Genomic DNA, 27503 nt, shown 5'->3' with positions numbered 1-27503 from the left:
ATGCGTGACTCATCACCCAGACTGATGCTGTGTGTTTTTAATGATTCTGCTGATGCTCCTAACATATGGGGACAGGAGAGGCGCTGCTGGCAACGCCATCACACCTTCATAGTGTGTGTGCACAATTCCAACTACTCTCTTCCGCCACCTACTGGACAAAAGAAGAACTCTGATTCACACAGCAGAGCAATATCTTGCAAACTGGAGCATTAATTTTTTTAGTAATTGAGACAATCTTGTTTCCATCCTTTTTGAGATCTATGCTGATTTTTTTAACTGCGGCGGATTAAAAAAATATTTGGACCCCTTTACTTTTCCAGTGTTTGTTGTATGTAGACCTAATTACAATGTTTGTGTCTGCTACATTTCTTAAAGTTACACTCATTATTTAACATCTGCAGCCACTTCCAGTCACAGCAAAGCACCTCCCCCCAATTTGAACAATTTAGTGCCAATTTGCTACATTTAGTTGTTGTTTAATGTAGCAAATTTGAAAAAAAAAGAAAAAAAGACATCATGTATACCTTCATCACAACATCATAGTAGGTAGTGCTGTCTAAGAAAATCAGCATATAACAGCCACATCAAACTCATATTGGGTGAAAAACCATCAGATGTCTGACAAGGCAACAACAGAACTCTGCAAGGTGAATGGCAAGTGTTATTGATAGGTGGAAATCAAGGGCGTCGCTCATCATCTGGCCAATAGCTTCCTCACATCAAAGCATGCAGGGTGGGTGGGCGGGTCTTTATGCTGTTGTGATGCTTCTCAGTGGGGGGGGGGGACTGGGGGTCCTGACTAGTTCAGAGGGAATAATACAGAGAAGCCCTCTAAACAAACAAACAAACAAAGTCACTGCAGCACACATGATGTCAGGCTGTGTTCTCTTACACTTGCATTAGTGTTAAGATATCTGGTTTCCTGTGAGTGTACTGTCATGGCTGGGGTTCCTGTTTAACCTTCAGTGCATGCTTTTGTTAAACTGAGTTTTGTGAAACTAACTTGTTTTACCTGGATGTTCAAACTAATTACCAGACCATAAACTAAAGCTTATATGTTTAGTCAGTTTCAAACTTCAAATGTAGCCTTACTGCATAAGCTTTTTAATATCTGCTGATCCATATCAGGGGAGTGGAGAGCCCCCTGCTGGCTACTCTGGGAAAGTAAACATCTTGGGAAAGTAAACATCTTCATCTTAACAAGTCATTCATCTGAAATTGTTTCGGATTATGTGATATGCATTAATGACACGGCTTTGATGACGCAGACCAGTCTGTCCTGACTACTGATAACGTACCGACTCAAACGTTGAGGAGTGTTCGCTTGGGGGAAGCCGGTAGCTCTGCACTCCCTCCAACCCCAGCTCTCAGCAAACCGTCTCATTACATTAAATGTTTATGAGTAGGTGGGTGTATGTCCAGGATGCCAACCATTGTCATGCACACACACACACACACACACACACACACAGTGTGTGCCGGTGTTTGGGCTGTACCTGTACATATGATGTGTTCATTTGTATAAGAGTGGGTTGACAACACTATTTAACCCAAATCTGCAGAATCTAATCCAGCCTAATTTAACAAAACCCAGATCTGCCAAAACTAATCCAACCAAACAAATCCAGATTTGCAGATGAACAGATGAAGCACTCGCTTCCCACGTCCTTTACATCTGTTAGAAAGGGGTCGAGCCATCTATAAGCATCATTAGTGATTTTTAAGGCAATAATATAAATAATCTCTCATGACTCAAAACAACTGAACAGAAGTCTTTATTCAAGTATGAAAATGTAAAGCACATATTTTAGACTGTAGCAGACAGTTGTCATGTACAAATCAACACAGAATCAACACAAAGGCAAATTATCGACTCTCGTTATCCATCAGTATTCTCAGGATGCTTATTTCGCATTAAACTTTAAGTGCATAGAATTTTGCATGATAAGTAAACTTATATCATTCAATACCATATCTTAATTGGTCCCAACAAACTAAGGGGGGGAAAAAGCCAAAACGTTATTAATTTCCTTTTGACTTCGTGGAATTACTGGAATAAATGAAGCTTATTAGAGAAAAGCATATCTAAACTGTTCTTGACCATTTTTTTCAATATATATATATTTTTGTCTGTGCCAAATTGAAATCTAGTGCGTATTTTTTTGTGAGGTTCCTGCCAGTGCAGCTAAATAAGCTGACTAACTTGTGAACAGCTTCATATCTACTGTGGAGAAATGTTCATTAGAGCATGCAGTAGCCTTCAGGTGTCAGTGCAAGAACACCAAGATTAGAAATGAAAGTAAACAATACTGCATATTGTTTCATCATAGACCGCTGCATATATTTCAGATATTCACTTAGTCACTTGGTAAAACATTATCGTGTGTCAGTATAAATGATGCTAACTTACTGATACACACACACACACACACACTCTCTCTCACAAACACACACTCTCTCTCACAAACACACACTCACTCACTCACTCTCACTCTCTCTCTCTCTCTCTCTCTCTCTCACAAACACACAAACACACACACACACACACACACAAAATAATAAAACAAATTGAATGCTTAGCATTTGCTGGAGTTGAGGCATATAGATGATAGACACTTTGAAATGATTGTGCCTTTTCCTTTTGCTCGGGGTGGTCTGCAGGACCATTTAGAATGACATCATTTTATAAATCTGGTAGCAGTCACTAATTTCCCAATCAATACCTGCAAACAGACTGATGTGAAGGCTCCCGCAGGGCCACGGCACAGTCCACTAAAGGCACCCTTTGACCATTTCAGTGGGGTGGGGGGTTGTCGTTTGTCATCTTTGCTGCAGCTGAATTAAAACGTTGACCTGATACTGGAAATGTTCCTTATGTGGTCTTAAATTTTGTGACTGTAAGCGTTTGTCTGTGCGAGACAAAGAGGAAGTTGATAGAAAGATCCAAAGCCCAAGAGGACTGTTCCACAGCTGCTAGACTGGTCGCCAAAGCCTGGAAAAACAATATCAGTGTGCCACTTGCCTTGTGGAAGACCCCGAACTCAATGAATCAGCGTTGATTCTGCAATATTAACACTCTTCCATCACTGCAAAGTGCGTCATAGTGCTGCTTATGAAACCAAACTAAAACAAGCCACTTCAGATACCAACAGTACCAGTACAGCTACGGTATTTTCCTTCAAAAGCTCCACTCTCAGCCAGACCTTAGTGGACAAAACACAGGAACTGGTTGGACAGAAAGTAAGCAAAGGACTAAACAAGCAAAAACAATCATTTTCATCTGTGTGGGACGTGAGAACAGTTTTGCTTCCCTACCACAGCAAAGAGAATTCTGTCACTCCCACAATTCAGCAGTGCTCAGGCACATGCTCTGGTTTTCCAAAGAGCTCCTTTGAAACTGATTAGAAAATAAAAATAAAACAACAAAAGGTGTGTGAGGAATGCTCTGCATTCTCTTATCGGGTATCAGACAAAGAGTTTAAACGAAAAGAAAGAAGCAAAAAAAAACGAACTTGGTGTACGCCGAATCCTCCAGAGTGGGGTGGGGGTGCGGGTGGGGGGCACTAGCGCTGGACACGGCCGTGCCTTGCATCAGCTCAGCGGACCCCTGGAGAGGCTGGGGCTGGACCGGCCCGGTCGCCGGTGCCCGAGAGGACCCAAAGTGCAGGACGGCAAAGTGGATCAGTCAGCCGTTATCCCCTTTTCTCTCAACTCCTCGGTCACCCGCACCAGGTATGTAGGGTCTGGGTAGCCAAAGCTGAGAAAGACAAGCATAAGCGCATGTGACAGAGGTCTGGAGCTCTGAACCTTCAATTCTAAAATCCAGTCCTAGAGTGTGTAACAGCTGAAAGTTAATTTATGTATTAAAATCACAGCCCCCCAGGTCCATGTAATACACGTTTTTCTTCTTTTTTTTCTTTTTTTACAAGGTCCATGTAATTGTTTCACCTAGGAGTTACGTGAATCGACATGCTCACCAGTCATTTGTTAATCATCACTGCTTTTTTGCACTTTTGTCCCCCCCCCCCCCCCCCCCCCCCCCAGCACCCTATGTTTTAAGAGCGTACCATCGGGGTCCCCCCCCAGCACCCCGTGTTTTAAGAGCGTACCATCGGGGTCCGCCCCCAGCACCCCGTGTTTTAAGAGCGTACCATCGGGGTCCCCCCCCAGCACCCCGTGTTTTAAGAGCGTACCATCGGGGTCCCCCCCCCAGCACCCCGTGTTTTAAGAGCGTACCATCGGGGTCCCCCCCCCAGCACCCCGTGTTTTAAGAGCGTACCATCGGGGTCCCCCCCCAGCACCCCGTGTTTTAAGAGCGTACCATCGGGGTCCGCCCCCAGCACCCCGTGTTTTAAGAGCGTACCATCGGGGTCCCCCCCCAGCACCCCGTGTTTTAAGAGCGTACCATCGGGGTCCGCCCCATATGGAAGTCTTGTGGTGGATGTCGTTCCAAGTGATGACGTTTTGCATGCCTGTTGTCATGGAGGTTCCTATGGTGAAGATGAGGCGCTGTTCGAAGGCACGCCTGAGCAGACGCAGCACGCGGTTGCCCTCCGGGCTGTCGGGCAGGTACGCCACACGGTCTGTGCCTGGGTACCGCACCCCTGGGTTTGGGTGCTCTTGCTGAAAAGGACAAACAAATCAGCCATGCTGGACTATGCAAAATGATCACCTTGCTAATGAGGTAATACTTCTGGTTGAGTGAATATCGCTCCACCGGCAAATTAACAAACACGCCCAGTTATTCTGCATTATGCTAATATACTTACTGACTGGAATCCAGGAGGGAAACTGTAGATAATGCATATGCATCCGTATCCCTCGTATCCGGGCAACTCAAGATCTGGGTCCCTCTCCACCATCATGTTCCCATTGGCCGGCTGGTTGCCAACAAGCTGTCCGTACACCAGCCTGCAGACGGGACACGCCTTCTTCACCTGGAACGCCTGGTCTAAGCACGAGCGGCAGAACGAGTGGCCGCACTGCTCCAGCGTGGTCTTCTCCACCATCTCGCCCATGCAGATGGAGCAGCTGCAGCCTCCACCACCACCACCACCACCACCAGAACCACCGCCGTCGTCTTCGCCCAGCTGCTCCGCGCCCAGCTCTCCGTCAGTCCTCGCCGCGGGGTCACGCTGAAGGGGCGTGCAGGCCTCCACGTCCACGCTCCGCCGGTGCCTCTGCTGCTGCCTCTGTGAGCGACGGGGCGGAGGGGGCGGAGGAGGCAGCAGGCTCCCCTCTCCGTCCACCTCCGTCACCGCTACGCAGGGCAGCAGGGAGCGCTTTCTCTTCGGAGCGGCCTCTTGCTTGGTCATCTCCTTGCGAGCGCAGCGACACAGGTCTATGAAGGCTCTGCGGGTGGCCGGGGACACGGCGCCCTCCGGTGGCCCCGCCCGAGGCCTGCCTCCACCCTCCACCGGGGACAGCCTTACCGAGCAGCAGCCCCCACGCTCCCCACGCCGGACGATGCCGGCGCTCAGTCCCTGTTTGTCTTCAAAGTCTATCAGCCATGGCCGTCCGGCCGCTGCCAGGTAGTCCCACACTGCCTGAGACACCAGCACCTCGTCACTGCCCTGGCCTGCACGCACACTCATCTCATCAGATGAAACTGGGTAGTGCAAAGAAGAACAGAAGGCAACGTATGAAGGAGTGTGACACAGAAACAAAATGCTGAATGTTTTAAGCTCATTACAAATTGTTGAGGCTTATTCGGTCAAGGACTTTTTAAAGCTGAGTGGACATATTTGTATTAAATTAAGCAAAAACAATTCCTTTGAGGTAGACACGTGCAAGAAATAAAGAACTGACATCAGATTCACTTGGTGAAAATATAAAAATAAGTTACTGTAGACTATGACAAAGATATGTCCACATTTATACATTTACTTGCCTAAACCATAAAATGCCTGAAACCATCAACCTGTACTGAACAGCCTTTGTGAAAAGTTGGAAGATTTAATGTAGCCGCTAGCAAGGTAAAGTACGACATATTCAGGGTGTCTTGTCTTTTTTGGGCCTAACATTCGAGAAACTATAAGCATAATGTCGAGTAACCTTCTCGTGTTGCGAGACAGTAAATAATCTTCTTCCGACGCTTTCTCAAACAAATGCCTCATAAACAAACCTAAAATGTTCAATAGGCTACATTCATTGGGAATATTGTAGTCTCCCGCATTTGCTGTAGGAGTTCTGTTATCACGAGAGGACACGTCAAACATCAACAGGCGCTCAACGCCACACGGATGGATCAGCTGTTCCCAAATGTTCTCACTGTATAAACAAAGAGATTGTTTTGCACCGGCCGCCTGCGCTCAAAGCGGCGTGTCAACGGACAGACATCAATCGATTTCGTTAAAACTACAGGATTAGGCTGCATGAAGAATATTCCGTTACCTTGTGATCCCATAAATTCCCCTTAATTGCAGGTGTATTACCCTGTTTAAGAAAAAAAATATACAGGTCAGATCAAGACATTAGGCTATCTGGAGACATGCTTCTTTCCCCAATAACAGCTGTTGTGTAATATCAAACCCAGAAGAAACTGTTGCATGTTTCCGTTTTTTCGAGTCATTTACAATTTTTAGAAAAACATTTATAATGCTCGTTTTGTTTCGGCCTCGTATATTCTTTTATCTCACCTTCTGTACTGACTTTCCCGGAAGAGATCGGTGTAGGGATTCTACAGCAACCTCCATTCGATGAAATCATGAGACTCGCGTTGTGTTGGGTTTACCCTTAAAATAACGACATTTAAATCGAAGAGGCTTATATGCCCGATGACAGACTACAGTTCGGTTTAAGATAAATCTGTCCACATCAATGCACCATCTCAGTCTGTTTTTGTGGGATCCCAATTCCACGTCCTGTCCTTGGCCACGGAAGATTTGTACAAGAAATCATGTCTCGGTTTGTTATGGCCAGTCACGACGAGAATGTTTTTTTCTTTACCATACTGCTAAAATTAACGGGCTGACTGTGTGTCATCTTTTCTTCATATAGTTTCTCCTATTACAATGTAACACACGTAGAATGTATGATAATGTAGGCAGGAAGTTCGTCACTCAAAGATAGGACTGGATTAAAATCCAGAGTGATTTGTCCACTACATGGCGCCCTTTTGAACGCAAAATTAAATTGCAGAATTAAAGTGCTTTTCATTAAGTAATCCACTGTTTAATATCATACCTGTAGACTTTGGAGTATTGAGTTCATGATTATTACATTTTCCAAAATAAAAGTCTAAATTCAGCATAACAACCTATTTGAGTTGAAATGAGAGCTGAATTTATACTGATAAATTAAGAAATATCTTTCGATATAAACATAATATTTCCGGCATACGACAAACTCTTAAGATCAAGGATAATTATGTAGGCTAATACGTTTGCTTCATCTACAACATACGAAATGTTTAAAGAGAAAAAGACCACGACCCAAATCAGAATGATATGATGCAGGTCTTGGCACGTCTCTTAAGATCTGCTGCTAGAAAAACAATACATCACAGCAGCGTGGTGGCCACAATAGCACAATGTTTTAGTGGAAACACGTGTGTCGGAGACACGTGCTGACATCACATTCCCAGCATGACCGATATCATTCAGAAAAAAAAAACCCATCATGATCACTGATGATCACGTTAACAAAAATCTGGTAACAATATAACAAAGTACTTTCCCTCAGTGCTGTATAATTATGCTAGAAACTGTTTTCGAAGACAAACATTGTAGTATTTGTTCATGTGAATATTAAAGATTTAAAGATTACACGTTAGTTTGAAAACAACCCTCAGGAAAATATAAGTATGTGGGCTATGAATACATATTAAAATTTCTGCCCATTAAATGTCATTCTATGATTTCAACCAACCCATAATTATTTAATAGAACATTTAAGTTGAGCACAACCTGTGTCGTGTACAAAAACGCATGATCTTTACATATTTGTTTATCAAAGTTGGGCAATTAAACCGATCTCTTTTTCACTTCTTTGACCTGTAATGAAAGTTGACCTTTATGCAAAATCAAGATTATCCGTATTAAATGTCCACAACGCGACCGAAATAACGGAAAAGGCCTCGTCACCAAGGCGGATGGAGACGGCTGTTACTATGGACACGGAGTTTTCGCGTGTACGCGCACGTTCCCCGAGCGCGCGGTAGAAGACGCCAGAAGCGAGCAGCGTCCCCGCGCGCGAACAGCAGAGCAAAGGCACGCGAGGATCTCGGAGGCGCTCCTGCTAACGTTACTCCACAAGCCCTTTATTTTCGTGTATATTGAGATTTGGTCTCCCGCATATAACGTACATCTCCCAAAAGCACAAGGGAGCTCGATAAAAAAAAACTTTAGCTTGGTGAAAGCAGAAAGTTGATTCCGACATGTAAGTTTTCTTACTAGTAAAATACACGCACTCGTTAGCCAGCTAGCTTAGCTTAGCCAGCTAGCAACACGCAGCTAGCTAACGTTGGCTGGTGGCTAACGCCGATGTTAGCCAGTTAGCTAGGGTAGCTAGCCAGCTAAGAATGCCACCAGGCTGACGTTAGTCGAGCAACAAATGTGGTGTTTACGTGTTTATTGTTTTAATACAACACAAACGTTTAATTGAAAGTAATTCTGCTGTAATTGTGACTCGGAACAGCCGCAGGTTGAGTAAACGGCGCTCTCCTGCCCTGCTGGACGTTACTGCGGGTCTCGTCCAGCTAACACGCCACACCGGCCTGTGTAGTCGCTTCATTCTGAATCATGTGTCTTCATCTCGCTCCGCTGCTCCACAAACACCCGAAATGGAGAAACTGTGTTGGTTAACCAGCGCTGATGATGATGGTGAATTAGTGATTACTCGTTTGTGCGGATCACCGCGGCCTTCCCGTGTCTGCCTGCCTTACACCTGCTGTCTGTGCTGTGATTCTACCTAAAAAATGATCTTTTAAAGTGGAATAACAGTTTCTCCTGCCAGTTATGAGTGACCATTGCGTTCATGCAGCAGAGTTGACTAGCTAAACATCGTCAGCCTGTGGCGTGATATTGCAATATTACACGGGTGGCTAAAGGAGTTATCCTGGTTTTAATGCCAAGCCCTTTTAAATTGTAGCTTTACTGAAACTGGCGATCAAAGTCGACGTTGAGTGCAGTTACATATGACGCAGCTATATGAGTAACTGACCAGGCCTGGCTGTATATATGACTGTATATGTCCAAGGTTATGGATCACGTTAGCTGTGCTAGCAGAGCTGGGCTGGTGTGTGTGTGTGATGGCCAGTGTTGCCAAGGTAACGTCGACTATCGCCTAGTCTTCCAGTTCACACATCACATCAGTCCAGTGGAAGAGCTGCTTCGGGTTCTTTCAGCGAGATGCACTTTGTTTCGCATCTTGGGTCTGGATGAGAAGGTCGAGATGGATTTACACGTAGGGCCCAGTGTTATATTCTCTGTGCTATCTTATAAACGATATTTCTCCGTTCCCTAATAGGCAGGCAGCAACCGCTAAATGGTATGACAGACGGGACCTTGTCTTTATTGAATTCTGTGTAGAGGACAGCAGAGATGTTGAGGTGAAATTTGAGAAATCGAAGCTTGGTTTCAGGTATGTCATATTTCATTTTGGAAATATCAACATGAAGTTTGTCACTTTTTTTTTTGGTATGATTGTATTCTGGGCTTCATGACCATGTAATTTGTCTGTTCAGTTGTGTAGGGGGAGTTGATACCATCAAATATCGCAATGAAGTAGAACTTTTTGAGGCCATTGACCCAAATGTAAGTATGTGCCAAAATCAGAGTTTTTTTAGTAGATAACAGTTGTGCAGAGTAGTAACAATTGCTGTTTTTTTTTCTTTCAGGACTCAAAGCACAAACGTACAGACAGGTCTGTTTTTTGTTGTCTAAGAAAAGCAGAAGCTGGTAAGTCATGGCCAAGGTTAACAAAAGACAAAACAAAGGTGAGTTTGTCAGTTTATTTTTATTATATTTGAATCAGTAAAGCATGGACTTCATTATCAAACACGTGGTGATTTATTATTTATTTAGTGCAACTGGCTCAGTGTGGACTTCAATAACTGGAAAGACTGGGAGGATGATTCAGATGAAGAGCTGTCCAGCTACGACCGCTTCTCAGAGGTGAGTGTAAAGGTGATGGTGCTGAGAGACACGCTTTACCCAGAGTGGTGGTGAGTGCATTTGTGTTTGCTTCTACAGATGATGAATAACATGGGAGGAGAGGACGATCTGCCAGACATGGACGGTGCTGATGATGTAAGATGTCATTAAGCACAGTTAACTTTACACACTTCATTCTTTTAAGACAAATATTAGAAAATTACTGGAGCAAAGTATTAAAGTTTTAAAATCACCACACCAACAAGTTGTTATCCACGATTTGTCAAAATTATGAAATACTGAATGATAAATTGGTTTTTAAAAATCAGGATAATTTTCTTTGTCCACTAAATGATCAGTGTTAATACGTGGTGTATACGTTATCTGAAAATAATAAATATAGCAATATAGATTCTACTCGTATGAAATATCACTCTTGTTGAGGTCTAAGAAATAGTAAAAGTTAATAAAAAATGACCATATTCCAGGAAATAATGGATCCTTAATGGGATTTTCATAGAAGTGTAATTGCATTGTGAAGTCATTTAAACGTGGCTGTGTCTTTATGCTGAATAACTCCTCACAGTAATGTTTTTTGTGGTTTGCTGTCTTGTTTCAAATTGCAGGAAGAATCTCCAGATAGCGATGATGAGAGTAAGTCTGTCAGCATTGTTGATTATTGTTTCTGATGAGAACTAATACCCTGCCAGAAGTGTGTGTGTGAGAGTGAATGTGGTGTGTTCATGTCCCGGGACTTGAGCAGACCACACACACACTAGCCAAGATCATAATGAGTGATGAACTCCTGGCAGCGTGCATGCCACTCTCGTGTTTGTGTCATTGTTGACTGTAGTCTCAGATTGAGAAGAATAACAATTTTCTTTGTGAATTGTTTACAGAGATGCCAGATCTGGAGTGAATGTGCAAAAGATGTTCCCTTAAGGCAGAAAACAAGAATCTTCACTTAACTATTTGGAGAAAATGGCTAGTAATGAGTGGGTAATGATTAAAGAAACACATACACACGTAAGCTCCCAAGCTCTGAGTGTCTCAACAGAGTAGTACCATTGTGTTGATGGCTGTCTCAAGTCATCAGCAGTGCTGTCTTTACCTTTTTATTCTGCATGGACAGTTTGAAGTTCTTAATGTTTTGTGGATTCTAGCCATCATTCATTTCCCCCTCAGTGGTGTTGGGGTGGGTAGAGAGAGCATTACACATGGCATCTGTGACAACGTCCATTATACAGCATCCGCATTGTAATTTCTGGTGTTTGGGGAAAATACATAAAAATTCACATTGCTCCCCATTTCTGGTTCAGACTGTAAATTTCACTTATATTTTGATGTTAATTTAAGCTTTTTTTCTTTTGTATTTTTTGTCTGTGCAAGAAACATTCTCAGGCTTGCACTTCGTTGTCCAACTGCATATGCTAGCCAACCCATTTCCTGGATTTAAACATAGCTGTGTTTGAAGGTGAAGAACTTGCTTTTACTGCTTCATTGGTAAACACCTTTTCAGTACATTGTAATTGGGATTTGTCCACAAAATGCGTTGACTTGTAATCAAAAATGTTCAAAGTACATAGTCCTGTCTGTACACGTTGCTTTACAGAATGATTTAAATTTCTCATCTGTTGTTCGTCACACTTAAAAGTGTAGCAGGCATCTGAGCACTGATATCTTCCATTTATGTAAAGTGAAGTGATACAATACAGGCTTCACCGCTGTACAGAACAAAAGGGTAACTTATCAATAGCTGACCAAATTGTTTGCACTCCAAATATCAATACAAGTGTGACTAAAACAAACAAATGTTTATTATGCTGTGCTAACCTGTCACCACAGGTTAAGGAACTTCAGTTTGTTAAACGCAGTGGGATTTTGTCTACATATTTCTAATAAACTCTCTAAATGATGACTTCACACATTTGTTTAATAATAATGTTAAAAAGTGTGCCACTCCTACAGATATTTGACAACTTGAAGATGAAAGTACAAACACTTTGGCCACTACTGGAATCTGCAAAAAGTTGCATAAAGTCCTTGTAAAATTACCCACTTAAAAAGGGCATGGGTCGAGCTACAAAAATGTAGCATTGGGAAAATCTTTTACATGCCACTAGATGGCGCCATAGTGGTGTTTTGTTACACCAAGTGCATTGTCCAACAGAGGGAGCCAAATGTCTCCCTGAAAGCTGCTGTTACTGGACAGTGCACAGATGTAATTCAGAACAAATGCAGCAATTTAATCTAGAACATTCCCTGAAAATAATGATCTGAATGTCTTCAGGAGACATTTTTTTGCACATGTTTTTGACATGAAACACTTATAACGAATAAACTAGGAGATACATTTAACTCCAATTTGAATGTTCTCATGTCCGTCATGATGCCCAGACTGCTTGACACAAATGCGTCCACACTGGTCCCCGTGTGTATGTCACGTAACGGGCATATGGGCTGCTGTGTGTGTATGTCACGTAACGGGCATATGGGCTGCTGTGTGTGCACTGGTTTGTTGGCAGCTCGTGAGACTCATTTTGATTGGAAAAAGAGGAGTGATAAGCCTTGCATGTGTTTGCATATGTTAACTGCAGCACTAAAAGTGTGACCAGACTTAAATTCTGGACTTCTCTGGAATTGCAGACTTGTGTACTTGCGTATTCCCAGTAAAGTCCATGTGGCCAAAGTGTTGAATCTTCCATTCATCTAGGTGATAAGGGAGCATCATGCACACTTGTTTTGCAAACTTCCAGAAAGTCTTTTTTCAATAAAGGTGTCAGCAGATTTTAAGTAATTACACCAACATGGATGTGACGACATATTAAAATCAGAATCTATAACACTTTATTGATCCCAGGGGGAAATTGAAGGCACAGAGGAAATGATTTTGGTATCAGATTTGTATTCAAAATGAGCTAATGTTCGATATGGCATGATGCGTGTCGAATTGTAACAAATTTTTTTAACTTCTAATTTTTAAAAAATTAATGTGTTATGCAAAGATTATTTGCATTGAGTCATTGTACTGCCACCTAGTGGCTTGGCTGTTTCAGATAATTGATTCAGATAACATTTTAAACATAGCTGCCTCTATGTGTCGGCCCTGCTCAGTGGAGCACACAGTGGTTCTTTTGAGGGCCCTGAAGCAGTTTGAATCTTCATCATGTATGCTGTATGTATTGTGCCACTTATTTGTGGCAAAACCGACTCATTCCTCCTTTAACAGTTGGACCACAATTTGACACCAACTCATTCTGTACTACATAAATTCCATAACACTGTGGAGGGCAACAGTAAAACCCTCCGCCTCCGATTGTGAGCAGCGGTTATCAAATGCACTGGACCCAAACAAGCGCAGTGGTGTTGGCTGTGTTCATTTTGATTCCAGTATCACGTAGGCATCGGTGTTAACCATGGAAATAAGTTGCACTGAAGTCCCCTTGTGCTAAATGTGCTTTAGAACTGTGCAGGATCGTGGATCTAACATGATGGATGTTGGTCAATTCAGTAAGCGTCACAGTAAAAGTCCACAGTCCGAGGATTTAGATTTGGCATTTAAGTGTCAGCAGTCTAAAGGGGACAGGCAATAGAAAAGTCCTCACGCTAGCAGGTTTAAACCATCGCCACTGTGTCCAGGGTTTACTACCGACAAAAGGTGGCTTACGGATACATGAACAGAGAATAGAGTGCTGTAAAGCCGTTACAAAGTAGAGGAATGCAGAGTGGTCACCTCTGCAAAGCTGCTGCCCAAAAAGTATGTTTCCACGTCAGAAGCACCAGAATCTAGATTTTGCATCTTGTGTCAGATTAGCGTGGACATAGGAAGATAACTGACTCCGCCTGTGCTGTGGATTTTTTGTGACTAGTGTATTCTTTGATTCAGTGGTGCACCATAATCCCATGTAATACATGAAACATCTAGTCCTTTTGAATGTAAATCGCGGCCTCAAAGGCCCCCGAGTTTAAAACTGCCAATGAAATTTGTGTTTTTAAACCAATAGGAGTGCAATGTTGTACGGCACAGGAAACCAACTGTTCTACCGCGTCTCACTGGTAAGTGCAAGAAATTAAGTGTGTCCTCTAGCAGCACCCGTACTAATAAAGTAACAGGAACTGCTGCTGTTAGGATTTGGTCTCTCTTTATGATAAAGACAAACATATGAGTGCAGCAGGATTCTTTGTGTGTCCGAGTGAGTGTCAGCGGTGGGGCCCGCGGTCCCCTCCTCCAAACAAGGACTTTCGAGTTCTTTATTGGGCCTTGGGCCAACAGCTCTGCCGTCACTCACAATGTGAACCTTTATCTAATCAGTTCTGCACAGAACAAACTGGCACACTCCTGATCTAGAGGCAGCCTGAGTGGTAGAAGAGAGAGGGGGTGGCAGATATACTAACGGTGTGACTGAAATATATGAATGTGTTTTTAATTTAAAATGCCCTACTACATGGATGTTTTGCATGCATAATAATTTATGCATAACATCATAATTTATTTTTAAAGATGCAACATTTAAAGGACTTTGAGGCTTCCCAAGACAAAGCTTCAAGTGAACGTTCTGTAGAAACCAATATATGTCAAATGGTATCAATTACTTATAAGGCTGCACATGGTGATGAGCAAGACTACATCAGCCAGTTGTCAATTGCAGATACAAGCACCTGATCTTTGAGATCTTTAGACAAAGGGTTGCTTGTAGGTCTAAGTTCCACACTAAAGTGGAGGGGTTTGTGCAGTCTTCCTCCAGATATTACACTTTCAGACTGCCTCACCCAACAGACAGGAAGGACAGTGGTCACTAGGGCGCTGACTTGAATAAACTTATATGCTTTAGTAAATTAAGGGTCCCTACATCTCCTCTAATACGTTGCCCTGTCTTTGTTAGACAAAGGATAGTTTTGATATAAATTACCTTGCCAGGGGCGACTCCACTGAAAATCTATTTTATTATACAACAAAATTTGGTTTGCAATCTGAAAAACGTGTGACATTGGACAGTAATACATTTCTAATAGACATAAGGTGGTGATAGAATAAGACAGTAATAGAATAAGACAGTAATAGTGTTGACGTCTTCTATGTTAGTTTCAGGTTCTGAGGCAGGGTTAAATTGAGGCCATAGATTGTGGAAGTGTAAGAAACAGAATACGCTTATAAAGCTGAAGTGAGATTGTTTACTCCCAACTTCCCTCCTTTACATGCCACTGTGTACAGAACCTCATCTGTATCTTTGTGTCATGGTTCCTGACCGTGAAGTACAGGTTAGATGTGCAGGTGAGAAAGAGTTAAGGTTTTGTGTGCCTTGTCCTCAAGCCCCTCCCACCAGGCTTCAGGGAGATTATGGCATCGTTGCACCCCGGGGGCATTATAAATACCCCTGTGGGGAGTCTTGCCCCGGTAGTGAGGCTGAATGTCTGCAGGACATGCTTGACATTTGTCTTCCCATGTCCCTTTATTAACACTAACCTGCGCCATCATCGATGTGGAGAACAGTTGGTAGGCCTACCACTTATAAAACTGGATGACAAAAGTAGGACAGGACGGATGGTTCCTCCCTGGTGAAGTGGCACCCTGGTGAAGAGAAGCATTTGTGCTCTCACTGTTCCGTTAATAAGCTACGTCTAAGGTTGTGAGATCCCCCGTGAACACGGCGGGACCATGTGGGAGTTTCGCTCCGTGTCTTTCTGGAGGGCGGTGTTGGCGGAGTTCTACGGCTCCATGTTCTTCGTGTTCTTCGGTCTGGGTGCGGCTCTGCGCTGGACCCCGGGCTCGTACAACGTGCTTCACGTGGCGTTCTGCTTCGGGCTGGCGGCCGCCACCCTCGTCCAGTCCTTGGGCCACGTCAGCGGGGGTCACATCAACCCAGCCGTCACGTTCGCTTACCTGGTCAGCTCCCAGATGTCTGTGTTCCGCGCGGTCTTCTACATGTGCGCCCAGTGTCTGGGGGCGCTGGCCGGAGCTGCTGTGCTGTACGGGGTCACGCCAGGCAACGTGAGAGGCAACCTGGCACTTAATATGGTGAGTGACTGGACCCCTGCATCGCTGTCCACACTCTGTGTTTTATTTAAATGTTTGACAGTTCAACGCTTATTGGGATTCGCTTCGACATGTTTTGTCCTCTATTTTTTGCCAATATATTTCTGAATCATATGAACAACTTCAGCCAACTTACACAAATCCAGATCTGAAGTGTGTAATCGTGTTTTAGCACAGAACAAGTTAGAGCAATTCTGTGCCCCTTTTTTGACATTTAACCTTAGATTATGAAATATGACATCTTGGCAGCTAGCGTGATGGTTGCTGTTGGGGATCTGGTGCTAACTGCCAGCTGCCAGCTCGGATTCCTCCTGAGCTTTAGTTGGGCAGAACAGGAGAGGTGTTGGGGCAGGCTGAGCTGATGCTGACTCCACCTTCATCACTCCACCTCCTCCACCTAGCTCCAGCCAGGCATTGGTCTCGGGATGGGCACCACCATGGAGGCGTTCCTCACTCTGCAGCTGGTGGTGTGCGTGTTCGCTGTGACCGACGAGAGACGCACGGGCCATGTGGGCTCCGCTGCTCTGGCCATCGGCTTCTCTGTCCTCGTGGGCCATCTGTTGGGGGTGAGCAGATCCTTCAGCTGTGGTGGGGTGGCCCTCCACCGTATCTGTGCAGTTGTCCGACAGGTGGACATCTGGGTGTGTTTTTAGAGGTTCAAGTGTCAAGCTAAAATGTGTTACAGATGTTTTACACTGGAGCTGGAATGAACCCAGCAAGGTCCTTCGCACCCGCCATGATCTTCAGGAACTTCGTAAACCACTGGGTGAGATGGACCTCTTCCTTTTCGCTGCAACAGCATAGATGAAGAAATCTTGAGATGTCGTGGAATTCTTAACATGCTCTGTTGCCTCTGCATATCTCTCTCTTCTCTCTCTCTCTCTCTCTGGCAGGTGTACTGGGTTGGCCCCATGATAGGAGCCGCTATGGGCGCCCTGCTCTACGATTTCGTGCTGTTCCCACGAATGCGCAGCTGGTCTGAGCGACTGGCCGTGCTGAAGGGCAGCCGTCCCCCAGAGGTCGCGACCCAGCAGGACACCCGCGGCGAACCCTACGAGCTCAAGACGCAGGCCTTATAAACGTGGGAGGAAAGGTTCGACGGGTCTCTTTCACTAACAACTCACCAGATGCAAACACAAATGGCGTGGCTGCCTGCACACAGAACCCTCTGGTGCTCACCCACATTACCCACATCTGTGCGGGCCTTCACACAAAGTGTACTTTTATCTCGACTGTGTACAGAGCCTGGCCATGCCCAATCAGAGGGCTGCAAGAACCCTCATCACCTCTAGCATCACAGTTCTCCCTACACCCATCACACTACACCGTGTACCTTACGGCTTCTGCACCCAAACCCTCACTCTGCTAGACTAAGAGCGAGGGTTAGATGATTACTGGCCGTGGAGTGTAGGACTCTGTGTGGGCTGGTACAGAGAGCAGGTCCCAGCTGCCCCATGGCTGTATCTGCTCAGGGGTTACACGGGGACAGTAGGAGTGAGCTGCAGTATTGATCTGTACCTCTGAGTTTGAGCTCATTTTGTTTTATTAAGTTGTTTCATATTTCTATCAAATTATATTAGTAGTCAATTTATCAAACAAAACCTTTGTGTGTGTGTGTGTGTGTGTGGGGGGGGCTCAGTCCCAAATGGCATACCTGCAGTGCACAAATGCGCACGCACACATGGACTGTGAGGCCATTGGCCGTACTGTTAATTTTGTGTGCTGAGCTCAGAAGCTACCCATTACCCACCTTTCCGTGAGATACAGGCAAGGCCAATCAGAGTGTGGTGTTTTTAGCTTGCTAACTTGCTCACTGTGATGAACGTGTGAGGAATGTTATAGACTTCTGCCTTCTCCTGGACCTCTGACCAGCAATTACGGTTCAGGCGCCACAAAGAAAACAGCAGGCAGTGATGTTCGAGTCTAGCACATGAACACTTTTAGACCGAGCACTCTCCCACGACCTGTACACTTCGGGTGTACAGGCTGTCGATGTAACATCCAAGCATGTCTTAAGAGGACCACGGCATGGTGTGTCATCAGGGGCCGGCCTATTGCGTGTGTTTTAATAAAAGTTTTTACTTTGGTTTTTCTATTCCTACAATATTGTTTGTATCTTCCTTTGTTCTAAAATGAAAGGAAAATTTTTTTCTCATGCTCTCATGGTCTAGTTTAGCATCTTGATTCACATTTTTAACACAAGGTTCTTCCAGTTCAGCCACTTACTATTAGTCATTTGGAATGCTAGTCAAGTCTTTCTGATTATTATGTGCATCCTTTTCAAACAGCCGTACTGTTTAGGGTCACTTTAACCCTGGTGCATGTTTAATTGTTCAAAAGATGTCTGAAACCAAAAAAATCCTAACAAACAGTGTGAATATTTAATTACTAACTACATTACTAATTATTCTATCAATATTTAGTGCAATGGTGTTCCTTACTTAACAGTAAGGTGTTCCTTAACGTAACAGGTAATGGTTCAATTAGGATCGTTTTTCATAAAAATGTGAAAATTTCCATGTTCAAACTATGATACCAAACACACAACACTCTCATACACTTATACACACACACTCACACACATACACACATACACACACAAAAACACACACAAACACACACAAACACACACACACACACACAAACACACATACACACTCTCACACACACATACACAGACACACATACACACACATACACAGACACACACACACACAAACATACACACAAACACACATACACTCTCATACACACATACACACACACACACACACATATACATACACACAAACACACACACAAACACAAACACACACTCTCATACACACACACACACACAAACACACACTCAAACACACACTCAAACACACACTCAAACACACACACACACACTCAAACACACACAAACACACATACACACAAACACACATACACACACAAACACACACACACTCTCATATACACATACACACACACACACACACACACATACATACACATACACACAAACACACACACAAACACATACACAAACACACACTCTCATACACACTCTCATACACACACACACACACTCAAACACACACTCAAACACACACACACACTCAAAGACACACTCAAACACACACTCAAACACACACTCAAACACACACTCAAACACACAAACAAACACACACAAACACATACACAAACACACACAAACACACACACAAACACACACACAATTGTACACACACACATACACATACACACACACATACACACACACACACATACACACACACAAATAAAAAAAATAAAAATAAAAATTTTTAAAAAAGGGTCAAAAATTTAAAAAAGGGTCAAATTGACCCGAACAGTATCTATGTGATATAAACATGCAGGGGGTGGTTGCAAATAACTGACATGAATTATTTTCATATAATATGTTGATTACACTAATTAACCCAAGCAGAAGAAGTTTCATACTGAAAAAATTATTTTAAATAGTTTTCCTACATCTTCAAACTTTGAAACGGGTCAAATTGACCCACAACACGATAGGAGGGTTTAAATACAGTCACAAAACATAAAACATTTTAACTGTCTGATGCGCGTGTTTCTTTCATGACATTGGAAAATGATTTAAAATGATTGGTAAACTAGACGAATATAATCAAAGGTTATTTCAGGTTACTGAACGTCTCTTCTTTAACAGTGTGTATGTGATGTGATCCATAGATGGGCCTCAGTTTGCACACGTCCTGGTTTGTCTTTTTTCCAAACTGAAATGTAATCACTTAAAATTCTCGAGGAATCCAAGAACTTAAGTGAAGGTTTTAAACTTTTTAAACTTTTCTTTTTCTTATGAATGAGGTTTTGTTTTTTTTTTGTTTTTTTTTTTGAGGAAAATATTATTTCTCTATTGTATTAATTATTTACAGATCTAGATGGCAGGGAAGAAATGTCTCTTTAGGAAAGAAAATGTTGGATGCAGGTAATGATCAGTTTAGTTTAGTTCCACAATACCGTTTATTAGGACTGTTTTAATTACAGATTAAAATGGCCCATTGAGAATCTTTGGAAAGCATATCTTCCATAAAAACAAAATGTTGTCAGTCATAAGACACAGATGAGGCTACTGAAGAGTACATTGTCTAAACCTTCTAAATCTCCATTAAATCCTGTCTGCCTATTTCTCCCAACAAAGCACTCAAAGCACAAAAGATTATTTTACAAGATAAAAAAAAAAAGTACAAGTACAAGACAATATCCACGGTTCACATCTGAAGAACATACGTATATTACACGCCAACTTTAATAACTCCAAAGGATGGCTAAAGACAGAAAAGAACACTTAGAGGGTCAAAGGTTGTGTAGATCCCCTTGACATGAGAGGAGGGTATCTGAAAAAGGCACCTTGGAGTTGTTACGAGTCTGAACAACTGATCTGTGAATTCCCAGGTTATCAGGTATTTTCCTGTAAAAATCCTTTATCAAGATTTACTAACGCAAAAGATACAAAATACAGATAGAAGGACATCTGTAGGGTTGAGTCATATAAAATTTCAGGTCATATATTGATATTTATTATAAGGACACAATCACAGCACATTTTTGTTGTAAATACTGAATATTATTTAAATGTTCTATGGAGTAATAAAGAATAAAGGCAAAAACAAAAGAATTAAAACTATGTAGTAGGTCAAAGAGTACACTGCTATCTAGAACGAGTGGGATACAAGCCTGAATTGTCCAGGTCAGGTCTAAGCAGGAAGGTGGTGTGTAAGTGTCCTACAGTTCAACTGCAAATGGTTTGGTCCCAGCTGAGCAAAACTACAAAAGGACACTTCCGCCATCCTGTGTGTGTGTGTGTGCCGACGGCTTCCGTCCGCCGTAGCTCTGTGAAGGAAACCTTGAGTGTGGGGCTCAGAAGCAACGAGGCGTGCAGGTGTTCGCTGCTGCTGCGTGTGCCAGCGCACCTCTACAAACAGGCCCAGTCTGTGGTCTCACCAAGCTGATTATTGAGTCTTCTTGGGACGCGAGGACAAAAATCTTGGCACTTGCCCCAAGTCCTTAGTTTGGAATACTAGAACAAAAACACTATGACTTTTTTGGAAGATGTGTCTATGATCCCACTTTCTTGAGACCCTTGAGAAATCCTGAATCTTTCAAGAATTTTTATTTCTTTAAAAGGCAAATGTTTGGTAAATGTGGAGTTTTAGTGCAACAGAGTGACAGCCCAAACATGTCAGAAAGGACATAGGACATAAGACATTTTTAGGTCATGGGATATCCTTTTTTTTTTACACAAAGTCACACAGAAAAAGAATCAAAATCGACCTCAAAACTCAACAACCACAGACTGCAGTTTAAAGGCTCTTAATGGCTTGATTATATCATTATTTGTAAACAATGGAGAGATAAATGTAATTTATATTAATAAAATAAATGTATTGTGAATTTGAAATAAACTCAATGCTGCTTTAAGGAAGTATGGACTATGGCATTTGTGAATGGAGGGGGCATGTGCGTCTGCGTGTTAATAATGTGAACGCAGAGCCATTAAAATGATTATTATCTTCAGAGGACCGGCCCTTTGTGGCAAATTCTTTTGACAGATGGAAGAATACAGAGGCATAGAAAAACCCTTCCTCAGTCCTTCAGCCTCGCACTAGGGTTGCAACGGTATGAGATTTTCACGGTATGATAACCGTCTCAGAAAATACCGCGGTATCACGGTTATCACGGTATCACAGTTAGTTTGTATATTATTAAAAGATACACTGACCCTTAAAGAAATTACAAGTTTTTTTTTGTTCAATTCACTATTTATTGTAGAAACCTGCAACTATTGTATACAAAATGTCTCATTAAAAAAAAAAAAGCTGTAAACTTGTTTATATAAATACTGCAAAATTAGAGAAACCTAAATCATGGATTTCAGTACAATTATTTAAGTTTAAATTATTTAATATTTGATAAACTCAGCCTGGGTCAGTGTCTGATCAACAACTGTTGTAAACGTCCGTTGTACTGCCACCAGATACTGCAGAAAGAGAGGATTTATTTCTGACATAATCACAATAGAGATTTCTATTTTAAGGCTTTCACACCGAGTCTGGTTTTAACATGTGAAAAACAGGCACGTTCGAATTTGAAAATGAACGCATGTAAATTAATGGCGTCTTTCACATCCAGTGAAAGCAAGGACCATAAAAAGCTAGGTTTATTCTTTTCACTAGTGACCGTAGCGCGCGACTCCGCACAGTTCTCTCGTATCACGTTAACAAATACGAGCCTCTTGTAATTCCAGGACGAAACATGAGAGAACGTGAAGACGTTAAGATTGGGCGTTTTGAAAATAAACAACCATTAAATAATGTGATAAAAAGCGAATTATTTCGAGTATATGTATAAATATTTAACTTTATTAAGTTTAACGTGCTGGGAAATATTGAAATGGACCTTTAAAGTGACGTACAAGTGATTTAATTCCACCTTGTAAAGGTGTATGAACCCTGCAAACATGACTTTGTTCATTGCGCTGAGGCGCGGCGCGCGCAGTTACAAAATTCGAGAGGTGCACGACCTCGCTAATCGACAACGCGTGAGACCCTCGCGCACGGGCGGAGCCACCGCGATTACGTTATTTTCGCCGCTGACATTAGTTTAGCTTTTTTTTTTTGTTAAAAAATTTGTTAAGTCTGATACACTTTCTGCCATTCTCACCGCTGTGTGCTGAGTAGCTGAACCGGAGCGGAGTTGCGCATGCACGGGTCAGTTTCTCCGCTGGCTTGCTTTTTACCGGTAATAAGCAAATGCACACGGTATGATAACCGTGCATTTTAATACCGTGGTATACCGTGAAACCGGTTACCGCTGCAACCCTACCTCGCACACTGGCTCTCTTGCATCACTCTTTCACAGGCTTCAAGATGCTCTAAGCAATATTTTCATCTGTAATTCACATTCCTTCTTGGTCACATGACCTGTCACGGGAACAGGAAGTAAGTGGCATTGTTGTGCAACCGCTTGCAGAAACCAGAGATCCCCACAGAACCTCTGCCACTGTGTCACTCATCACACACTTATTGTGCTGCTCATACAATGCTGCTGTTGTTGTTTTCTAAACATCCCATTTCATCATTTTATCAGAAAATCCTGCTTAGTGTACCTTTAAAGCCTGCCATCACATCCCAATTCCAATCTGTCTCAGATACAAATGCGTGTGCAGTTACGTACATCCTTAGTGTACCGTACAGTCTGCTATCCTTGATACAGGTGGAGAGCGCGATTCTGTCCCCTCGTCACTTACTGAATGATTCTATGCCCCACAGGAAATTGAGAACTGGAATGGCAGATATTAGTATCTGTGTGTAAGCGCAACCCTTTGCTTCTTTTTCCCACATGGTACTTTGTGTCTCCGTGGTTGGGGGTGCGGGACGGCGGCTGCAGTCTGATAGTATTATAACTTGTTGAGTGTTGAGAAAATATCCTCCAGCTCCATGTGATCTTGCGGATCTGGTCTCCTGATAACAAAAAGGGTTCTAACTTACCAAATCTATTTGGAGCTGTTTATTTATTGCTGGTAAATAAAATCCCTAAATGAGATGAGACAAAATGATATAAGATTGCATGCACAGGGTTTGCGTAGAAGGCATGTCTCGGTTATTGGCTGGGTCATTGACTCACATGTTTTCAGAGTACAGCATGGGAGGGAAGATGCTCTCTGAGGTGGCCATGGTGTCGTTGTCGGGATACGGCTGAGCAAAGGGGGCAGGGCCAGGGTGAAGGACGGGCCTGGACACACAGTGAGTCCTCCAGTCACAGACCACATACCTCCAGAGGCTTCATTCACAGGCTCGTAATGACACACGTAGACATGGTGGCTCAAGACACAACATTCAACATCTGCTGCTCGTGACATCTCCATTTCTCCAGTTTTACGTCTCACTGTAGCAGCGCAAGTTGCTGGTTATACATGTGAGTGGCAAAAATACTTACGTATTAATGGGGAATATTTGATCCATGGTCCTAATGGGAGAAATTATTCATAAGTAAAAATGTTAGAAAATTGTTTGGAAATGATTATGAGACAGTAGCAACACGATTCGTTTTTTTTTATTATTCTAGCTAGGTTAGCAGGTTAGCATTCTCTATTTCCTCTGCAATTTTGTGGCTCTGGGGCTAGTTATGACATCCTAAAACCAAAACAAGTTTATCCAGATGTTTGTGAGTAAGGTGTGAGTGTGTGAACGTGCATTTTTCTGCAGAAGAAAGTCACTTCCTGTGTAGTTTCAGGCTGAGGTGCGGAGGTTGGTGCAGGCTTACCCAGGTGGAGACGTGATGCTAGGTGTCGCTGACCCAGGTTCCCTGAATACAAAATACACCCAAGACCAAAGTGAACATCACAACACGCTAATGTCACAGGAGCTGCGCTCTCCGCCTTGGTCCAAACGTCTTGGTAAATTAATGCATTGGATAATATTTCAGTTTGGAAGTAACAACTGGGTTTTACTGATATAGCCACTTTCAGTGGACTTGTAGAGATTATGCACAATGCACATTCATCCGATATTCAGAACTGTAAGTGTATATATGCACATATATACACTTAAATGCATCATGAAGCTCAAACATCAGTATGTGAATGTACCAGTTAGATGAAGTTCATCAAGGTCAATGCGTTTGTACATTAATGCAGGCCAGTGTTCAGATGTTTGCATAACGTCTGTTTAAGTGGCAAGACTGCATTACTCACAGTTCCACTACTGTGGTGAGTTTGAATGGCAGGTATCCGTCCGGATGGGGAGCAGAGGGAACTGTGAAAAAACAGATTAAACTGATTTATTAGACTTCACAATCTTGTGGTTTAAGCTCCATACCTGAAAAATGCCAATTATTCTTACAGTTAAAAATAAAATAGCTTCACGCTTCATAGAATGCAACAGCAATGGTGGGAATTTCTGACTTTGAACAAGTGTATAGAGATGAACTTGATGTGGCTTCATGTGGTTTTCACATAACCCTGAGGCCATTACAGTGGTGCAGTCCCAGCTCAACCTGAGCGTGCCCTCTAGGCTGCTGTACAGAAGTCCGTACATGCCAAGTGAGTCTGGAGCTCAGGAATTCAGCACTGATTACTAACTTGTTCCTTGTTACAAACTCAAACAGACTAAACAGGAAATTGTGTTTATGGAGTTTCTAGAAACTGTGAGCATTTGAGAAGATTTTGAGCATCATTTGAGAAGCATTTACGCGGTGTTTTTGAGGAGAGCCAGAGCTCCGTCTGTGTCCGTTTGGGAGAGGGTTTGTAAATAATTCATAAAAATCTGGAAAATTGCAATATAAAATGTAATCTAAAAATGAAAGCATTTTCAAACTATAACAATATTCAGCTTCAGAAAGATATAATGCACCATCAAATCAGAGAAACCCAAAATATACAATAGCACTAGGTTTGCCAACAGTAGCATTACTGACAAATGTGAAAAAAGTCAAATATGGAGAAGATGGTTATCACTAATTATTAACGATATCCTTGGTGACAGACACCCTGGTCCAAGCGTGGACACTGATTTGCAGTCATTTCACCACAGGATTTCTAACCCGTTTAAAGAGATGACACACATCTAGCTCAAGGGAGTAAACTGCATCAGCAGAGGCGGGCCAGCAAAGAACGAGGAACCGGAGACGCAAAGAGGAGCAGAAATTCATTGTGGCTACATCACAACTATGTGAACACTTCTTAAGTCCATCCATTCATCCTTCTCTTCCGCTTATCCGGGTCCGGGTCAGACCTAAGCGAGGAGGCCCAGGTTTCTCTTTCCCCAGCCACCTCCTCCAGTTCTTCTGGGGGGATACCGAGGCGTTCCCAGGACAGTTGAGAGATATTACCTCTCCAGCGTGTCTTGGGTCTTCCCCCGGGTGTCCTCCAGTCGGACATGTCCAGAACACCTCACCAGGGAGGCACCCAGGGGGCATCCAGACCAGATACCCGAACCACCTCAACTGTCTCCTCCCTACGTGGAGGAGCAGCGGCTCTACTCCGAGTGTTTCCTGTATGACCGAACTCATCCTATCTCTATGGGAGATGTGCTGAGGAGGAAACTCCTTTCAGCAGCTTGTATCCGTAATCTCACTCATCCCACCCAGGCTGAAAAATAAATAAACAGCTACAAACATATATGCATACATAAAGGTGAAGCCAAGTCTTGAATCTGTAAATATAGTACTTGCCTCCCCAACGTGCTCTCAATGCTATGGAGTAAGTGTGTATACTAAATGTTGGTGTCATGGTGATGGTTGCTCACTGTCATTCACAAGTGTGTAATCCCCTGCACTCCCACAAGCGCTGCTATTTACACGTTGTGTCAGGTTGAACTCTGCCGAGCCGGACGCCGAGGACACATTTGAAGTGCAGAGGTATTCCGACATGCTTATCGGTATCTCTTACATTACTGTTACAAACGCTCACTAAATCTGCCTCTCCTTGTCTGCCACAAATAATAAGCCGAGAAGGTCCATATTGAGCCTTGTGTACTTGCCTGTGTAAAATTTCTTAAATACGTCATTCTTCGGCAGATCTGGGTACACATGCATGATGCAGTTGATGTCCCGGATACGGTCGCCAAGGCCAGCAGAGTCCAGGTCTTTCTTTGTGAAGGGCTGGATATTCTGGATTTTCCTGCCTCCATCTGGAGAGACAGGCATGATGTGTAGAGACAGGCAAGATGTGTGTAGAGACTGGCATGATGTGTAGAGACAGGCAAGATGTGTGTAGAGACAGGCATGATGTGTATATAGATCACATCAAACTTTGAAGGGTGAGAATGCAGAACTCTGAATCATGCCGTACCCATCACATCCCACTGAGTGAGTAAAACCGATACTCTGAAATGCCTGAGCCAGATATCTCAGAGTCCAAGACAAGACCAGATATATCTGAGTCCAAGACAACAGCAGATATCTCAGAGTCTAAGACCAAGGGTCTTAGGGTCCCAGACCAGATATCTCAGTGCACTCATGTCTTAAATGGCAGATGACTTAACACACCATGACCTCCCAACTCCCACCTGGACTAATGAAGAGTGCTTGCCTCATCATTTACATTCTCCTGTGTACTATTCTGGTGTGTTGTGCATTCTCCTGTATTCTGTGCTGTGTTGGCTAGAAGAAACATTGGGTCTGTCATTTTAAGTCTGAGGTATTTTAATCTGGTTGAATGTTAAGTCAGCATTGAATGGTTCCTCAGCCACTAAAGCAATCCCATGGTTCAATACAAGCTCAACTTTAGCCTGGCAAAGTCATTTTCAAATGCATGTTGTTATAATTTTCTTTGCTATTTCTATAACATTCAGGAAATGTGAAAAAAAATGAAAAAGTCACATACA

At 43.0% G+C, this 27503-nt stretch overlaps 4 protein-coding genes across 10 annotated transcripts in view; 2 read left to right on the top strand and 2 right to left on the bottom strand.

Annotated features, from left to right (window-relative positions):
- Nucleotides 1-1759: 1759 nt before the first annotated feature.
- dtx3 (deltex E3 ubiquitin ligase 3) lies at nucleotides 1760-7061 on the bottom strand. 4 transcript variants are annotated; one of them, XR_013133564.1, is made up of 7 exons: nucleotides 6639-7061; nucleotides 6394-6435; nucleotides 4770-5608; nucleotides 4406-4623; nucleotides 3513-3757; nucleotides 3316-3397; nucleotides 1760-3203 (listed from the first exon to the last, which is right to left on the bottom strand). XR_013133564.1 is itself a non-coding variant. In XM_077018599.1 (5 exons), the coding sequence occupies exons 2-5, from the start codon at nucleotides 6404-6406 to the stop codon at nucleotides 3682-3684; spliced, it is 1146 nt and encodes a 381-aa protein (XP_076874714.1). In that variant the 5' UTR covers nucleotides 6407-6435; nucleotides 6639-7061; the 3' UTR covers nucleotides 1760-3681. The 4 variants fall into 4 exon arrangements, 1 of the variants encoding a protein (XP_076874714.1); XR_013133563.1 differs by having other exon boundaries at nucleotides 3316-3757; XR_013133562.1 differs by having other exon boundaries at nucleotides 1760-3397.
- Nucleotides 7062-8128: 1067 nt separating this feature from the next.
- ptges3a (prostaglandin E synthase 3a (cytosolic)) lies at nucleotides 8129-12012 on the top strand. The gene is made up of 8 exons (XM_077018598.1): nucleotides 8129-8379; nucleotides 9469-9582; nucleotides 9686-9755; nucleotides 9839-9937; nucleotides 10026-10115; nucleotides 10194-10250; nucleotides 10721-10748; nucleotides 10994-12012. Coding segments are annotated over exons 1-8 (480 nt in total). The 5' UTR covers nucleotides 8129-8377; the 3' UTR covers nucleotides 11014-12012.
- A 1047-nt stretch (nucleotides 12013-13059) lies between these two features.
- On the top strand, nucleotides 13060-21147 carry mipa (major intrinsic protein of lens fiber a). The gene is made up of 4 exons (XM_077018597.1): nucleotides 13060-16110; nucleotides 16530-16694; nucleotides 16814-16894; nucleotides 17022-21147. The coding sequence occupies exons 1-4, from the start codon at nucleotides 15751-15753 to the stop codon at nucleotides 17205-17207; spliced, it is 792 nt and encodes a 263-aa protein (XP_076874712.1). The 5' UTR covers nucleotides 13060-15750; the 3' UTR covers nucleotides 17208-21147.
- The window catches only part of stat6 (signal transducer and activator of transcription 6, interleukin-4 induced), a 30195-nt gene continuing 22803 nt past the window's right edge, over nucleotides 20112-27503 (bottom strand). For 2 of the 4 annotated variants that reach the window (XM_077018595.1, XM_077018594.1), the window contains exons 16-21: nucleotides 26658-26807; nucleotides 24872-24932; nucleotides 24442-24483; nucleotides 24115-24144; nucleotides 23803-23910; nucleotides 22749-23639 (exon numbers count right to left, since the gene is read on the bottom strand). In XM_077018595.1, coding sequence (XP_076874710.1) covers nucleotides 23576-23639; nucleotides 23803-23910; nucleotides 24115-24144; nucleotides 24442-24483; nucleotides 24872-24932; nucleotides 26658-26807 — 455 coding nt within the window. In that variant the 3' untranslated portion in view covers nucleotides 22749-23575. Of the gene's footprint in view, nucleotides 21776-22748; nucleotides 23712-23802; nucleotides 23911-24114; nucleotides 24145-24441; nucleotides 24484-24871; nucleotides 24933-26657; nucleotides 26808-27503 lie in introns of those variants that run through there. The other 2 variants (XR_013133561.1, XM_077018596.1) reach the window with 2 other exon arrangements.

This window comes from Brachyhypopomus gauderio, chromosome 10 (genome assembly GCF_052324685.1).
Source record: "Brachyhypopomus gauderio isolate BG-103 chromosome 10, BGAUD_0.2, whole genome shotgun sequence".
In the NCBI taxonomy this organism is placed as follows: domain Eukaryota; kingdom Metazoa; phylum Chordata; class Actinopteri; order Gymnotiformes; family Hypopomidae; genus Brachyhypopomus; species Brachyhypopomus gauderio.
Note: the sequence above shows the minus strand (reverse complement) of the source record. Positions and strands in the feature narration are given on the sequence as shown.

Bases quoted from the DNA above. Each gene is read 5' to 3' on its own strand.
- mipa (XM_077018597.1), top strand. From the start codon at position 15,751: ATGTGGGAGTTTCGCTCCGTGTCTTTCTGGAGGGCGGTGTTGGCGGAG. The intron at 16,695-16,813 runs GTGAGCAGATCC...AATGTGTTACAG, and splicing joins TCGTGGGCCATCTGTTGGGG to ATGTTTTACACTGGAGCTGG. The intron at 16,895-17,021 runs GTGAGATGGACC...TCTCTCTGGCAG, and splicing joins GGAACTTCGTAAACCACTGG to GTGTACTGGGTTGGCCCCAT.
- ptges3a (XM_077018598.1), top strand. The intron at 9,583-9,685 runs GTATGTCATATT...TTGTCTGTTCAG, and splicing joins AAATCGAAGCTTGGTTTCAG to TTGTGTAGGGGGAGTTGATA. The intron at 9,938-10,025 runs GTGAGTTTGTCA...TTATTTATTTAG, and splicing joins TAACAAAAGACAAAACAAAG to TGCAACTGGCTCAGTGTGGA.
- dtx3 (XM_077018599.1), bottom strand. The intron at 4,624-4,769 runs GTAAGTATATTA...TGTCCTTTTCAG, and splicing joins TCCCTCCTGGATTCCAGTCA to CAAGAGCACCCAAACCCAGG. The intron at 3,758-4,405 runs GTACGCTCTTAA...TGTCTTTCTCAG, and splicing joins ATATGGGGCGGACCCCGATG to CTTTGGCTACCCAGACCCTA.